The 18290-nt window shown below is 26.7% G+C and overlaps 3 protein-coding genes across 13 annotated transcripts; 2 read left to right on the top strand and 1 right to left on the bottom strand.

Annotated features, from left to right (window-relative positions):
* The first annotated feature begins 494 nt into the window (after positions 1 to 494).
* On the top strand, positions 495 to 1772 carry LOC115695883 (BURP domain-containing protein BNM2A). Its single transcript, XM_061117792.1, has 2 exons — positions 495 to 649; positions 811 to 1772. Exons 1-2 carry the CDS (start codon positions 611 to 613, stop codon positions 1720 to 1722), a joined length of 951 nt encoding a protein of 316 aa, XP_060973775.1. The 5' UTR covers positions 495 to 610; the 3' UTR covers positions 1723 to 1772.
* Positions 1773 to 5166: 3394 nt separating this feature from the next.
* On the bottom strand, positions 5167 to 10447 carry LOC115695905 (uncharacterized). Its single transcript, XM_030623004.2, has 2 exons — positions 10286 to 10447; positions 5167 to 6085 (listed from the first exon to the last, which is right to left on the bottom strand). The coding sequence occupies exons 1-2, from the start codon at positions 10325 to 10327 to the stop codon at positions 5339 to 5341; spliced, it is 789 nt and encodes a 262-aa protein (XP_030478864.2). The 5' UTR covers positions 10328 to 10447; the 3' UTR covers positions 5167 to 5338.
* A 3521-nt stretch (positions 10448 to 13968) lies between these two features.
* Positions 13969 to 18290, top strand: LOC115695882 (BURP domain-containing protein BNM2A). 11 transcript variants are annotated; one of them, XR_009688557.1, is made up of 3 exons: positions 13977 to 14127; positions 16100 to 17045; positions 18088 to 18184. XR_009688557.1 is itself a non-coding variant. In XM_061117791.1 (2 exons), exons 1-2 carry the CDS (start codon positions 14089 to 14091, stop codon positions 16976 to 16978), a joined length of 918 nt encoding a protein of 305 aa, XP_060973774.1. In that variant the 5' UTR covers positions 13969 to 14088; the 3' UTR covers positions 16979 to 17129. The 11 variants fall into 11 exon arrangements, 1 of the variants encoding a protein (XP_060973774.1); XR_009688558.1 differs by having other exon boundaries at positions 14027 to 14127; positions 16100 to 17058; positions 18098 to 18184; XR_009688554.1 differs by lacking the exon at positions 18088 to 18184 and adding an exon at positions 18225 to 18290 and having other exon boundaries at positions 14061 to 14127; positions 16100 to 17130.

The following is an 18290-nucleotide window of genomic DNA, read 5'->3' as shown; positions in this document are numbered from 1 at the left end:
AATACTATATTTTAGTCACAAGTAACTTTTTGTTATGACTAAAAATCACATTTAATCACAAAAAATTATGTTATAACTAAAAAATTATCACTAAAAGTAACTTTTTTTTAGTAATGATGCTTCATCAGTTCAGTGCGTATCTAATTCCAAAGTAAACACATCCAGAATCACTCTTTTTCTCATCTTCCTATTTCAAAACAAACATATATACACATCAGAATAAAAGATATAAACATACCTATGAATATAAAAATTAAGAGTCGTGTGTCAACTTCCTATTACAATTTTTTAGTCAATTTTCGTGTTCAAAAATATATATATACCAAAATATGTTAATTTTAATATATACCTCGCTTATTGTGAGTGTTATAAAATTAATTTTAATATATATCATATTTTTATTTAAAAAAAGAGATGGACAAAACTGACGGATCTCATTTCAATAACACAAATTAAGTAGAAATAAAAAATAAATAAATGTGGGTTGTGACATCATACCATGCCATTCCATATTAATGTCAACCATATCTTTCTTCTTCCTATATAATAATTTTATATATGTTGAATGATCTAAAGAGCAGAAGAAGAAGTGATAAAAGATATTTATACTATGGGATTGAGTTTTTGGTGTCTCCTTCTTGTCCTCCTGGTAATTATTATTCTTAACTAATTTTAATTAATCAACTGATGAATATCATATATTAATTAATTCATCCTTGTATTACTTCCTTTAACATGATGAAATCTAATATTAGAAAGTTCTTAATCTAATATATAATTAATGTTTTTGTTTAATTAATATTTTTGCAGTACTTTTCTTGGAGTAGTGAATGTCAAGAGACAATAAGGAACAATAATAATCATGTGAAGAGCAATTACAATATTATAAGTCTTCTTAGTGAGAATGAAGATGATCACCAATATCATCATCAACATGATCATCATCATAGTTCATCATCATCACAAATTCACAATCATGGCCATGATCTTGACCGTTCAACTATACAAGCACAGTCACTTTTTATCAACTTGAATGACATAAAAGTGGGCTTCACAAAACCTATATATTTTCCAAAGAATAAAAAACCTCATAAATCTCCTCCTTTTCAACATGAGCAACAATTATTAGGAGCTCCAAATTCGGTTCCTTTCTCCTTAAAACAACTTCCAAACCTTCTTAGGCTATTCTCAGTCCCTCAAGGCTCACCACAAGCCAAATCCATGGAATCCACTCTCCAAATGTGTGATGATTTTAATCCCATCAAAGGAGAGATTAGGAAGTGTGTTACTTCTTTTGACTCTATGCTTGATTTCGTACGTGGCATCTTTGGATTGGATGGATTCGGCCACGGGTTCACTTTTCTCACAACAACCTTTTACAATGACTCCAATACCGCCATATTCCAAAACTACACGGTTTTGGATGATCTCAGGGAGATCCCTATTCCGAAGATGGTGGCATGCCATCTTATGGAATTCCCTTATGCTGTTTACGGATGTCATAGCATGGTTGGTGATAGGAGGCTCTTTAAGATGTCGTTGCGTGGTGAAAGGGGAGACATAGTTGAAACCATCGTCGTTTGTCACTTGGATACCTCTGAGTGGGAACCCGAACATATTTCTTTTAAGGCGCTAGGGTTCGGGCCAGGGATGGGTCCTGTTTGTCATTTCTTCCCTGATCAAACTAATTTTGTATGGATTCCATCCTCTATTTCAGTCTAGCTATATATGGCATTAAATTACTGAAATAGTATTAATGGCATTTACTATTTGCAATTTCTTTCTTGTATGCTTTGGGTGTGATGTGATGAAATAAGCATCATATTATATGATATCCGTAACAGTGGTAGAGAAAAGGACAGTTGATATTGGATCTGAATGTTTTCCCCAATGTTGCAATTACATGTACATCAAAAAATGATATGCTATCCTTTGTCCTGAATTTCCAACTGGAAGAAAAAGTGTGGAATAGATTGTCTATACCAAAGCATCATTTTATCTTATGGCTTGTGGCATTAGATAGGTTGAGATTCAAGTCAAGATTGTTTAAATACAATATATGTCCAATTGAGGTGTTGAATGGAATTAAACAATATTGCAATGGCTTTCTAAAGCTAAAACCAATAGGTTTAGGCGCCAAGTTTTCTCAGCAACACTTGTGGCAACAATATATTACATATGGTGGTGTAAGAATTAAGTTCTTTGGAATATGAAAATTTATTAATTGATGTAATTGTAAAAATAATCAAATATGATGTAAAGAGTAGAATTAAAAAATAAAAATATTGTACCAAAGAAAGTGGCAAAATTGGATTTAGTATAATTTGAGCAATTGTAAAAGTAGCAGACCTATAATAATTGGTGCTGTCAGATTTAAAGTTTCGTTAGTAGAATAGGAGGGTGCTAGCAGACACCACTGATATCTTTAGCATTTTTCACATATATATATATATAGAATGTATTACCGATTGATGGGTACTAAATAAATTTAATTATAAATATTAATTTTATTATATATATATAACTATAATAAAAGTCTCAAAAATTTTAGTCCTCTAACAATTAATTTACAAAAAAGTCCCTCACAATTTTGAGGGAGTTAAAGTATTTCTCTCTCATCATATATATTATATATTTAAGATTTTTTTTTCTAAGTAATCTATTTATAAAAAAAATATAAAACATGTTTATTTATTTTTTAACAAGATTACTTTTCTACTATAATAATACTACTAATTGAAAAATAATTATTACTTAAATGAAAAAATTTAACATTATATTCTCATTCTATTAAATTTATAATTAAAGCCACAAAATAAACTTATTAAAAAAAATAAATAAACATACAACTATAAATAATAAAAAATAATAAAAAAACAACAATATAATTAATTTAAGAAAATTCTATGTTCCACTCTCTAAAATTAAGTGTACCAAACACTCATTTCGTATTTTCGATATCCAGATAGTTTTAATTTTAATTTTTTTATATGACAATGTAAATTTTAGTTTTTCTAAAAATATTTTACAAATTTTTAATAAATTAGAATAATTTAACATGCCGGAAACAAGGTTCAAACAATCTGCTTACTTATGCCCATTTTTATAATTTTTTTTAAAATTAATTTTGTATTAATTATTATTTTTTATTAGTAGTATTAAAAATCCAAAAACATTTCTAAGTATATTTAATTTTTTTCCTAAAATTTTATATTTACTTCAACAATTAGATTTAAACGTTTTCATATTTATATATTACTTACCGAATTTCTTCACTTAAGTATAAAAAATAAAAATGCAAGTTTCTCATCTAAATCAACAATAATATATTTATTGATCAAAAATACACTTTAGGTAAGAGTTTTTTTTTCTTTTTAAATAAAAAATATGAAAAATTATTTAATTTTTAATTTCTTTTTTAAGAGGAGACATGCTTTAATGTTTGGGAGAAAAAAAAATATTAATTAACAATGCCACATCAAATTTTAGATACTAAAAAAGAATGATAGCTAACAAAAATTTTATGTCTCTCTAAACAGAAGAGTTTACTAAATTTTTTTAACATAGTGTACAGTTTAAATGATATAATTTTATAGTGTTGTAAGTTCGAGAGATAAAATACTAATTATTTCTTAAAATAATTATACTTAAATAATTTTAAGAGTCACTCACGTGCTTCCTCACTAGTTTCTTTTAAAATAAGGAATGACAATTATACCCGCAGGTGCTATATTATTTATAATAATATAATATATAGACTAAATATGTGTAATAAACTAATAATATGTAACATATGACAATGTATATTAGTTGTCATCTTTTTGTAACATTTGGGAGTTACTTGTTACTATGAGTAACCTCTACCATCATCACCAACATTAAGAGTGTAAAAAGATGTTACACATCTTAATTTGAAATTCTTAATGCTATAGGAGTTATGGTGTGTGTAGAAGTTACATTTGAGTCCATAACATCTATGGGGTTATGAGTTTGAATTTCAAATGGTGATGATATCCTAAACACTATATAAAGAGGTCTAAGGTGCTCATTTTGGAGAAGAAGTTTTCTATCAAGAAAGCACATTGCTAGAAAACCCTAAGGCTTGATAATTCCCAAAGCTATTTCCTAGAGAGTTCCCTTAGTGCTTAGAGATAGGGGGAAATAAGCTTTTGGACAAAGGTGTAATACCTTGTTCAAGTCGTGGTGATCCCCACTAATCTACACTCAAGGTTGTGTGTGAGTGTTTATATATATATTATTCTCTTGTTATATATATATATATATATTATATTACATGTGTTGTAATCTTCTTCTTCTACTTTTTATATATATATATATGTGATATATATATAGTGTATATATATGTGTATTATAACATATATTTAATCAATCTCTTTTATTATCCTTGTATTATTTTTATAATTGAGTTGTACATATCTTGATTTATCTTCCATTGTTATAAAATCTCTAACAGCAGGTACCCGCCCCTACGAGTACAAGGGTTGACTTTCGGGGGCGAAGGCGAGTATGGGTTTAAAGATTCATACCCGAGTCAGAATCAGGGCGGGAGCGGGGGAATAGATTCCCGCCCCGAACCCGCCCCGATATGATATATGTATATATTTAAGTTTTAAAATCATAACTACTACAATTAAAATAACTTTATGCTTTAGGCTTTTTATTTATTATACTCTTTTTTTTTAGTACTATACACACTATTCCACTTAAGTTTATTGTTTTACTAAGTTTTCATGATTATTTTTTTTAATTCTCTTTGAGACATTTTTTTTTTTCAAAAATATATATGTAATGAGTACCTGATGGGAATCCTTCCCCCATCGGGTAATCCCCGCTCCACCCCGGCTTTAATTTAAACGGGTATTGGAGCGGGTATAGGGTGAATTTAAGAAATGGGTATGGGAATGGGAGAACAATATCCCCGCACCTGCCCCGCCCCATTTACATCCCTAGTTAAAATTGACTGATGTTACTCCAAGCCCTAATGATGGCTCTAAAATAGTTATTTCCAGATTTCCTAAAAACTGTTGTGCGAATTAGTTAAATGCCCTGAAAAAACACACACTTTAGATTATTATATTTGATTTTCATAGTCATTAATTACCACAAAATATTTTCTTAAAAATAATTCTATTATATAATCAACCATTAAAGAAAACATATATGATATATATTTTTATTATTTGAGCTCAACACATAGATAGATACTGCCTTAGATACTGCCTTATTGGATTGGAAATAAAACATTAATTTAACATGACTAATAAACTTTGATGATTGCAGCACTAGCTAGAGCTCTACCCACATACAATTTTACAAACTAGGCCTCGGCATAGCCTGAGTCCTTAATAGTGGATGAATCAGTTTTTTCGTCCTTTAATTTTGATTCATCCTTTATCTCATCATTCTGCTTCTTGTAATCGTAGAAAAGAATGTGTCCACTTGGTTTTGGTTCTTCTTGTTTCTGATCAGTCTGTTTCTTGTAACTATTCAAAAAGTTTTCACTTAGTTTTGGTTCGTCGTTTATCTGATCACTCTGCTTCTTGTAAACGTAGAAATAAAGACGGTTATCACTTGGTTTTGGTTCTTCTTGTTTCTGATCAGTCTGTTTCTTGTAACTATTCAAAAAGTTTTCACTTAGTTTTGGTTCGTCGTTTATCTGATCACTCTGCTTCTTGTAAACGTAGAAATAAAGACGGTTATCACTTGGTTTTGGTTCTTCTTGTTTCTGATCATTCTGTTTCTTGTAACCATTCAAAAAGTTTTCACTTAGTTTTGGTTCGTCGTTTATCTGATCACTCTGCTTCTTGTAACTGTAGAAATAAAGAAGGTTATCACTTGGTTTTGGTTCTTCTTGTTTCTGATCAGTCTGTTTCTTGTAACCATTCAAAAAGTTTTCACTTAGTTTTGGTTCGTCGTTTATCTGATCACTTTGCTTCTTGTAATTGTAGAAATAAAGAAGGTTATCACTTGGTTTTGGTTCTTCTGGAAATTTCTCTGTTTCTTCACCTATTTCGACAAAGTTTCTTGTAGGATGTGTTCTTGAATCTATTGTACTTACAAAGCACTTGATGAAATGGGACAAAACAAAAAAAAAAGTAGAAAATAAGTAAATTTGTAAGTAATAACACATATTTCTATATAGAGAGACTATCATGACATGTATCCATCGTTCAATTTCAACGACTCGGATAATTGATATATTTATATATAGGGCCGGTCTTAGTTATAGACGGACTAAGTTTGCGCGTGTTTATGAGCCACACTTTTTGGGACCCAAAATAATTTTTATTTCTTTGAGTATGTACAGTAAATAACAAACATTCACAATTTAGTTAATTGGGGTATATGATACATTGGTAAAGTCCGAGTCTCGTGATACTCTCTTTCAAAAAGTTGGTATTAGGTTAGTACTTTTTAAAAGAAATTTTGCAGTAACAAATGTCATATTTATTGAATAAGTCATGAAGACATAATTTTAATAATGAATTGTAATATTAATTGAAATGTGTCTAGGCCTTATTTATATAAATATATATATATATATATATATATACTACTCAATGGTTACATATTTATTGTAACCATGATGGTTATATTTTTTCTTTGATATGTAATAGCAGGTTACTAATAAGTAAAATTTTTTTTTAGAATTAATTAATTGATCATAATTAATAATTTTTCTAAAATAATTAATTTTAATTTAAATATTACATAAAACCCTTTTAGCAATTAGTATTTATAAATAATTTTATTTTTATATTTAAGTCCATATTTTAATATTTTTAACATTTAAACTATTTAACTATAATATTTACAATAAAATTCTATTTTTTTTTTTTTTTACAAAATTTAGACTTCCACCTCTTCTAAAATAATTTTTTGAATACTTAATCAATTTTTAAAAATTACATCTAATTACTATTTTGCAACAATCACTTGACCCATCTTCCTTCTTTATAAAAAAAATTTAAAAATTAGAATTTCAGTTTGTCCTAACCTAACATCATGTGAATTTTCCACTTCGATACAATCTCCTACATCTATGACACAAACATATTTCTCTATTCAACCATCTACAGTTAAATTTCTCATTGATTTTTAATAATTTTCTTGTTACTTTTCTACTATTATGCTTATTTGTGAAAAAGAAACAATAATTTCAATTAATTGGTAATCTACTTTGATAAATTTTTTTTACAATCTTTAGATTGATGAAGATGATTTCAACGAGAAGCGAAAATAGTTAACAATCATTAATTTTATAGTTGTTATTTCATTTTTTTTATTTAATTTTTCATTTTTTTTAAAAAAAAAATAACTTGAACCAATCTTGAACTGACATACTAAATTGGCACTTAAAGTGTTAAAAAATAAGATTGAGCATAAAATTACCTTTAGTTAGAGATCATTCATACTATTTTTTTATTAGTTAAGGTTATGTATATAATAACTTTAAATTATAAGAAGTTTTGTTGTAATTATTTCAATTATTTAAGTTAAAAAAAATAATTGCTAAAAGATCTTTACTTATTAACAAATTGCATAAAATTAATTAATAATTATTTGTAATTTAATTTTAAATATAATTAATTTTAATTAAGTTTTTATATAGAAATAAAGTATCAAGTTATAAGTTATTTATTGTTTATTTATTTTTTAATTTCTAAATTAATCACAATCATTCAACAACGATGGTTAAAAATAAATGTAACCATCATGGTTACATATTTAATGTAACATTGAAATTTCTCCCATATATATATATATTTATTTTCAACACTTATTTACTAATATACTTCCGAACAAATTATTACTTGTAATTCCAAATCAAAATTACTAAAGACATCCTAATTAATTACTATTAACCTGTATCATCAACAACTTGATTTTTTTTCCTTCTTTCTACAACCGGCATAATGACATTATAGTATTATAGATTATCTTCCCATCAATTGGGCAAGATTAAATAAATAATATCCTCATTATAAAAATAAATAAATAAATGATATCAATCACAAACATACCTGCTTTTTTATTTTTACACTTTAAAGCAATTTTTTTTTTTTTTTTACGGAATTTTATATAGAAACCCCTATTGCAACTAGCGTTGCAACCTAAATTGCAACAAAAAATCGTACAGAAACCCTTATTGCAACTAGCGCTGCAACCACTTTAGAAACCCAAACCGTAAATTTGAAAAAAAAAATTTAAAAAATAGTATATAAGGTAATTCCCAAAAATAAATGATATTAATTTAAGACAAAGAATAATAAAAGATATATAATCTATAAATTTAACCTTCACAATAATTTCTAAACTATATGACATATTTTTAAGGAATTAATGCTCATATATCACCAAAAGTATAAAAAGGAACAAATATCTTTGAGGATTCATATTTTTATAATAAAAAATAATATATTAATAAATTATAAATTTTTTAATTATTTTTATGTAAAAAATAATTTTAAATATATTTAATTAAAATTATATGAAAAAGAAGGCAAATTGTAGAAAATTATTTATTTATATCTTACACCATAATTAACAAATAAATAATTTTTTATGCTTTTCCTTTTTTTCATATAATTTTTTTTGGAATTTTTTTATTATTTCATTATAAATTTAATCATTCATTTTATTCTAGAGATTTATGAAGCTGTAATAGTACAAAAACATAATCAAGTTATCAAATTTTGTAAGAAATAAACTTTGTAATACAAAAACAAGCTTATTATTATTATTATTATTATTTTGTTATTTTATAGAATTCATTTTCATGTTTCTTAGATGTTTTGATCGAGTTGTTGTGTAGCTAGTTGTTTTTAATTTTTTTTTTCTTTTACTGAAATATAATAATTTTGTTTTTGTAATACAAAAACAAGCTTATTATTATTATTATTATTATTATTATTTTGTTATTTTATAGAATTCATTTTCATGTTTCTTAGATGTTTTGATTGAGTTGTTGTGTAGCTAGTTGTTTTTAATTTTTTTTTCTTTTACTGAAATATAATAATTTTGTTATTTTGAGACTTTAATATAGTAACTTTAAAAATTTAATTTTGTAAAAATATAATAATAGAAAATATAAGTAGCATTTAGTTAAGTATTTATGTAAACCCTCCCGTCTCCCCTCCCAAAAAAAAATACAAAAATTAAGAAAAAAGATAAGGAATAAGTTGAGGAATATCTTTTTTTGTATCCATTAATTAAAAATAATCTCATATTAGATTTCATTAAAATCTATCCACTTTTGTGAGTGGGCTGCCTAATATATCCCCGCCCTCCACTTAAGTATAGCACATGATTTACATTAACCTAACGGGTAGAATAGAGACATCATTTATAAAAGTGAGCATATCTTAAAGAATATAAAAATAAAGGTAATAATTAAAATAAATAAAATAAAGTGAGTATATAATGTAATTTTCTCAAAAAATAATAGTGAAAGAAGCTCATAGAGAATCTCCATATCATCTCTCTATGTTTCAGAATTATATAAATATATAGATATAGATTATCAAAATGATATTGAAATAGAAAAAACTTATTTGTTTTTTTTATATAATATATTTTCATAAATTTTGTTTTTTTTTAAAAAAAAAAGTGAATATTCGGACAATAGGTAATAATTAATTATAAAATACCCATGTAAAATATAAAATACTAACTTGTTATATAGAAATACAATTAGTAAAAAAATCATTATTTATATCCTACACTATATATAATATAATAATAATTTTTAAACTATGTAAATTTTTTTATAAAAAGTGACTAAGTAGTCATATCATTCAATATTTATTTAAAATGAGTTAAAAAATATATATATAAAAATTAAGAAAAAATTTAATAGTTAAAGAAGCTCATAGAGACCACTACCTCATCACTTCTTTTATTATTTCAAAATTATATATAAATATATAAATAGATATATATAGATAATATTTAACTCCATTATTCTTTTTTTTTTTTACACAATGGTTTATAATGATCACTAAAACCATGATAACTTTGAGCATTGATTTTTCTCGCATTGGTGGCAGTAGGAAATTGTCGCAAATGGAAAATTTATCTAATAACCCTAATTTCGTAACCAAAGATTTTAGCTTCGATTCATAACTAACGCTAAATACAGTTTATGTTGTTGCAAAGCGTGTGTAACAAAAAAAAAATAGATGAACGTAATATTTTTAAATGTACAAATATTTTCTAAAAATTAATAGAGAGGATATATAAATATGTGATGTAGGTTAATTACCGAAATGACTCCGAAAAGGGCAAAGATGATTGCAGACTTCATATCTTCAAATATTGGCCAAAGATGGTTTCAGAAAAATCTTACTAATTATTTGTGTTTGTTATTTTTGTGGTGACGAAAGGTTATGAAACTTCTAACACTATTTATAGGAAAGTCAGTACATGAAGTAATATGTTCAATAATAATATGAACCTCAATAATATGTTCAATAATAATATGAACCTCAATAATATGTTCAATGAATTATTTGATTGTTTGATGTAATCGTTTGATTGTTTAATGAATTGTCTTTTCCTAAAAAAAAAATAATATGTTCAATAATAATATGAACCTCAATAATATGTTCAATGAATTGTTTGATTATTTTTTGGACATGGGGTGGAGCCTACATAGCAAACTCCAAACCTTCCTAAATCTTTTTCTATTGATACTCTTCAATGGGGTGTACATATCGAATCGTGTCCTAACCAAAGTTATTTCTCAAACATATTTTGAGTTGTGATAAGATTGAAAACCGACTTAATGACATGTACACATTTTATAAATACCCATATATAGTTAGAGTACAGTTGTCAAAGAAAAGATCTGGGCCCAAAACCATAAATGAGCATATTTCATTTGAAAAGCTATAAGGTTTAAGGGTTACATATTTTATTATCCATCTCACAACACTAGAACTGTGGAATTAAGAATTGACTTGATCAGTGGGAGTGATCAATCTAGGAACCTAGTTTCTGAGAAAGACCATTCATATTTTGTTAAACTTCCACCTCAAGTGTTAGATTAATTATGATTCACAACAACCTTTAAGGTTAATGGTTATTGAGAATTCATAACTAATCATTAATAATCTACAAGTCTTTGATAAAATTCTAATAAGCTATGTTATTTAGTAATTGCTTATAATTTCTAAAATAGCATGCATATTGAACCATTTGCTCTTTTAAGAGTTTGTTGGTCCATCCTTAAGATGACTTATTAGAACAATAAGATCAATGTTTTCTAGTGATTACATTTTATACAATAAGAGTTCAACTACAATATTAATTTGAGACACAAATTAAATTATAGAATGATAAAGAATTGAAGTTGTAGTACAATATGCCATGAATGAAGAAATGAATATCTTAAAGAGCAATAAAGTTTATCTTTAGTAAAGTTGCCTAATGGGGTGGAGAACATTAATTAAGCATAGGTTTTTTAACCAATAATATTCATTAGGCAACATTGAGAAACATAAAGATATAAAAGAATATTCATTGCTAAGAAGTTCATTTTGAAATAAGAATCAATAACAAAGGAGATTTACATTCTCACTTGTTTTTATAAATGATTCTATTATAGACCTTGGCATTTGTTGCTCGTTTCAATTCATTAATCAATTCCAAACAGTGAACTAGAGGAGAAGGTATACAGACTTCCATAAAGATTTTCCTCTAATAGTGGTGAACATATGCAAGCTTAAAGTGTCTACCTATATATTAAAACAAACATCTCACAAATTGGTATTATATCATCTTTTCCTTTAGATTTGAAAAGAGAATTATGGAAATAGTTATATACCAGAAGGTTAGTGGGAGTAATTAATATTTGTTTTATACATAGACAATATATTACTTGTAAATGATGATAAAATTTTTCTATATGAGGTGAAATAATTCATATCTCAAATTATTATTTGGAGATAATGAATATAAATAACATGTATAATTTTAATTAATTAGAGAGTAGCCACAGCATCTCTCATTAAATAAAATTATGTATTATTCATTTGATATAACTTTTATCTTTAAGTGTGATAAATTCAACTCAAACCAACATCTGAAAAATGATTTGGAATGAGAATAAATTAAGAACATTCATTTGCTTCTATTTTAGAAGCCTAATGATGCCTAAGAGTCTGAATAAGCCTTTGCATTACATTTTGTTTCAGAATCGTTAAGTAATATCAGAATAACTAAAGTTAAGACCACTTTATTTTTCATACAAAGTGATGAGGTGTCTTTAAGATACTAAAAGTTATATTCATACATATTTTGAAGATGAATTGACCATCTGGAAATATAGTTAACCAATTAGATTCTATCGTACTTTACTGGTTGTATTGATTCACGTAAGTTAATATTTTATTATGTCCTTAAGATTACCAGTAAGTTATATTGTAGAGAATCTTGATTGTTATTTCCACTATAGAAGTCAGATTCATTTATTGTTTTGAGGATACATCTAGTATGATGTATTATAGAGTTTCATAGTAGGCCTAGAGTTCGGAATTACAGTTTCATTAGGCCATTAAGAAAATTTTGCGATAAATTCAGCTACAATATTTATGGCTAATAACTATAAGAGTACTGGTCGAAGCTAGCATATCGACATTAAGTCTTTAGCCATAAAAAGACGTGATAAGTGGTCGTTAACCACGCAAACTGAATTGAGTGATCGCAAATATCCTTGACTAAAGGCATGCCGCAACACAAATTCAAGGATAATAAAGTAAATATGGGATTCAGTTAACCTATATGCAGTTTTTTATTTGTACAACCAAAAATTATTCAATGAAACTATAATTTCGATATTTTCTCATATTTATGTGCACTTTAATTTTGTTTGAGAAAATTATCATAAGAGGACCTGAATAAACATAAGGGTTAGGGTTTATTCGCTTAAGTACATTGCCACATAAAGTACATTATTATATAGTAAATGTATTGTAATACATAGAAGATAATACTCGACTCATAATGAGGACATGTCGCTATGATTAGTATGTTTATTATAAGATGAGGAACGTTGGGGTTTGAATGTTTTAGTCTAAATGCTGACCAAGTGGGAGAATATAAGAATATTTTATTTAAGGAAATATATTTCTATTTAAAGAAATAAATTTCGAAATAAATAAATAAATAATTTTTTGATAAATGAATATTTTATATTGATTGAATCTGGACAAAATCAATTATGTATTATTCTATATATGGTCAGATTTCTATATTCATTACCTGATTTGATTTCCTAAATTAATTGTCAAAATATTCTGACAATTAATGTGGCACAAATACTGATGGAGTATCTCACCTATAAATATAGGGTCTCGGTCCCCAAGCTCCTCACTCATTCTGTTCATAACAGCAAAATTCCATCTAAAGAGAGTTGAGAGAGCGAGGAAGCTCGATTACCCATATCAACCAGTTTCCTTTCCAGATCAAAGCTTATGTGGATTCGAAGCTCAAGAATCAATGGTTGGATGTATTTCGATCCTTAAGTTATATATTGTATATATTTGTTTATTCCGCATTTTATATACACATACATATAAATATATAAAATATGAATATGCATGTATAATGTGATCAATTATTATATATATTATTGATCTCTAATATAGTTCTCTCAATAATTGTCACTATATATAATAAAATAATTATATTTAAAAATAAATATTAAGTGAGAAGAAATAGAACAACTAGGTTGTATAATTATATATATAGATAGTAGAAATTTTTATTTAAGAATACCTTTGGGACAAAATAAATTATATATTCTAAGATATTATAACTAAATAGAATTACACTAGTATAATTAACCTTTTAGTTAATTTACCTCTTATTATTATTAATGGATATCATTTCCAATAACATAAAATAAATAAATAAATAAATGGCAACCATGATATTAATATCAACCATATCTTTCTTCTTCCTATATAATAATTATATGGTGAATGATCTGAAGAGAAAAAAAAAGTGATATAAGATATATATAGATATATATAAATATATATATATATATATACTTAAAAAGATATGGGATTGAATTTTTGGTGTCTCCTTCTTGTCCTCCTGGTAATTTATATAAGAATATTTTATTTAAGGAAATATATTTTTATTTTTGAAATAAATTTCTATTTAAGAAAATAAATAAATAAATGATTTTTTAATAAATGAATATTTTATATTCATTGAATCTGGACAAAATCAATTATGTAATATTTTATATATGGTCAGATTTCTATATTCATTACCTGATTTAATTTCCTAAATTAATTGTCAAAATATTCTGACAATTAATGTGGCACAGATACTAATGGAGTATCTCGCCTATAAATATAGGGTCTCGGTCCCCAAGCTCCTCACTCATTCTGTTCATAATAGCAAAATTCCATCTAAAGAGAGTTAAGAGAGCGAGGAAGCCCGATTACCCACATCAACCAGTTTCCTTTGCAGATCAAAGCTTATGTGGGTTTGAAGCTCAAGAATCAATGGTTGGAGGTATTTCGATCCTTAAGTTATATAGTATATATATTTGTTTATTCCGCATTTTATATAAACATACATATAAATATATAAAATATGAATATGCATGTATAATGTGATCAATTATTATATATATTATTGATCTCCAACATAGTTCTCTCAATAATTGTCACTATATATAATAAAATAATTATATTTAAAAATAAATATTAAGTGAAAAGAAATAGAACAACTAGCTCGTATAATTATATATATAGATAGTAGATATTTTTATTTAAGAATACATTTGGGACAAAATAAATTATATATTCTAATTGAGATGTTATAACTAAATAGAATTACACTAATATAATTAACCTTTTAGTTAATTTACCTCTTATTATTATTAATGGATATCATTCCCAATAACATAAAATAAATAAATAAATAAATGACAACCATGATATTAATGTCAAACCATATCTTTCTTCTTCCTATATAATAATTATATGGTGAATGATCTGAAGAGAAGAAGAAGTGATATAAGATATATATACTTAAAAGGATATGGGATTGAATTTTTGGTGTCTCTTTCTTGTCCTCCTGGTAATTTATATAAGGATATTTTATTTAATGAAATATATTTTTATTTTTGAAATAAATTTCTATTTAAGAAAATAAATAAATAAATAATTTTTTTGATAAATGAATATTTTATATTCATTGAATCTGGACAAAATCAATTATGTAATATTATATATATGGTCAGATTTCTATATACATTACCTGATTTGATTTCCTAAATTAATTGTCAAAATATTCTGACAATTAATGTGGCACAGATACTGATGGATTATCTCACCTATAAATATAGGGTCTCGGTCCCCAAGCTCCTCACTTATTCTGTTCATAACAGTAAAATTCTATCTAAAGAGAGTTGAGAGAGCGAGGAAGCCCGATCACCCACATCAACCAGTTTCTTTTGCAGATCAAAGCTTATGTGGGTTTGAAGCTCAAGAATCAATGGCTTGAAGTATTTCGATCCTTAAGTTATATAGTATATATATTTGTTTATTCCGCATTTTATATACACATACATATAAATATATAAAATATGAATATGCATGTATAAAGTGATCAAATATTATATATATTATTGATCTCTAACATAGTTCTCTCAATAATTGTCACTATATATAATAAAATAATTATATTTAAAAATAAATATTAAGTGAAAAGAAATAGAACAACTAGTTAGTATAATATTACATATATTTTTTATGAATTTACGACGCTCACGTCCGTTGTATTTTTCTTCTTCCTATATAATAATTATATGGTGAATGATCTGAAGAGAAGAAGAAGTGATATAAGATATATATACTTAAAAAGATATGAGATTGAATTTTTGGTGTCTCCTTCTTGTCCTCCTGGTAATTTATTCTTAACTAATTCTAATTAATAATCATCTGATTTATATTCATCCTTAATTGAACCTTGTATTAATTCCTATAACATGATGAAATCTAATATTAGAAATTTCTTAAATATAATTAATGTTTTTGTTTGATTATTTTTGTAGTACTTTTTTTGGAGTAGTGAATGTGATCAAGAGACAAGGAATAATGATGTGAAAAGCAATGACAATATTATAAGTCTTCCTAGTGAGAATCATCAAGATCCTCATCATCATCATCATCATCATGGCTCTCATGATGATCATGATCTTGACCGTTCAACTACACAAGCACAGTCACTTTTTATCAACCTGAATGACATAAAAAAGGGGTTCACAAAACCTATATATTTTCCAAAGATGAAAAAACCTCATAAATCTCCTCCTTTTCAACATGAGCAACAATTATTAGGAGCTCCAAATTCGGTTCCTTTCTCCTTAAAACAACTTCCAAACCTTCTTAGGCTATTCTCAGTCCCTCAAGGCTCACCACAAGCCAAATCCATGGAATCCACTCTCCAAATGTGTGATGATTTTAATCCCATCAAAGGAGAGATTAGGAAGTGTGTTACTTCTTTTGACTCTATGCTTGATTTCGTACGTGGCATCTTTGGATTGGATGGATTTGGGCACGGGTTCACTTTTCTCACAACAACCTTTTACAATGACTCGAATACCGCCATATTCCAAAACTACACGGTTTTGGATGATCTCAGGGAGATCCCTATTCCTAAGATGGTGGCATGCCATCTTATGGAATTTCCTTATGCTGTTTACGGATGTCATAGCATGGTTGGTGATAGGAGGCTCTTTAAGATGTCGTTGCGTGGTGAAAGGGGAGACATAGTCGAAACCATCGTCGTTTGTCACTTGGATACCTCTGAGTGGGAACCCGAACATATTTCTTTTAAGGCGCTAGGGTTCGGGCCAGGGATGGGTCCTGTTTGTCATTTCTTCCCTGATCAAACTAATTTTGTATGGATTCCATCCTCTATTTCAGTCTAGCTATATATGGCATTAAATTACTGAAATAATATTAATGGCATTTACTATTTGCAATTTCTTTCTTGTAGTATCGTTAAGTTGTGATGTGATGAAATAAGCATCATATTATTGATGTATGTTATCATATAAAAGATTGTGTTTGGAAATTCACGGTGTGATATGAAGTTATTTTAATTGAAGGTAATTAATAGGTTTTCTGGTGTTTGGAAAGTAAGTAAGTACATAATTGAAACTAATAGGTATAATTATTTTTGCCTCAGTTTTATTTGAGGTTCTCATGATTTTCATATCTCGACTTCATGAGTTGTAATTGGGTGGTCAAGTACCATAATATCCCTAACAGTAACAGTGGTAGAGAAAAGGACAGTACAAGAGATATGCATGGGATACTCTCACAAAATTGTACGAGGCCAAATCACTACACATGCAACAAAATCTTCTTAAAGAAGATGATAGAGTCAAGTTCGGTGACAGATCACATCAACACCCTTAACACACCACATGTAAATATATAGATTTGTTGATTCTTGATAATATACATATATAATAATAATAATAATAATAATAATAATAATGTATCATATGGTATTATATATATAAGGATATGATTTTGTCCCGTTATTATACTTTCACTGATTGTAATCCGTGATGTACGGCAGCCGTCAGATGAGGGAATTATTTGATCTGACGGCAGAGATTGATCTAGGAGTAATTAGGGTTAAAAAGTAGAAACGTACCCTGACACTCATTTAATGTACCTTGAGACCCATCTAATGTACCACGGAATACATTCCGTAAAAGTACATCACGGGACAAAATCATATTCCTATATATATAGTCTTTTGGAGTAGGTTTCAATGGTTACATATATGTAACCATTATGGTTACATTTATTTTTAGTCATTGAATTTCTATTGAATGGTTGTAATTAATTTAAAAATTAAAATAAATAAATAAATTGATAACTTGTAACCTAATAGTAACATGATACTTTATTTTCTTATAAAATCTTAATTAAAATTAATTATATTTAAAATTAAACTATATATGGCATTAAATTATTGAAATAGTTTTAATGGTATTTACTATTTTCCATTTCTTTCTTGTAGTATCGTTAAGTTGTATGTTTTGGGTGTGATGTGATGAAATAAGCATCATATTATTGATGTATGTTATCATATAAAAGGTTGTGTTTGGAAATTCACCGTGTGATATGAAATTATATTTCATTGAAGCTAATTAATAGGTTTTCTGGTGTTTGGAAATGGAAAGTAAGTATGTAATTGAAACTAAGTATTATTATTTTGCCTCA

Source organism: Cannabis sativa, chromosome 6 (assembly GCF_029168945.1).
Source record: "Cannabis sativa cultivar Pink pepper isolate KNU-18-1 chromosome 6, ASM2916894v1, whole genome shotgun sequence".
NCBI lineage: Eukaryota > Viridiplantae > Streptophyta > Magnoliopsida > Rosales > Cannabaceae > Cannabis > Cannabis sativa.
The sequence above is the reverse complement of the archived record's forward strand: the minus strand, read 5'-3'. Positions and strand labels throughout refer to the sequence as shown.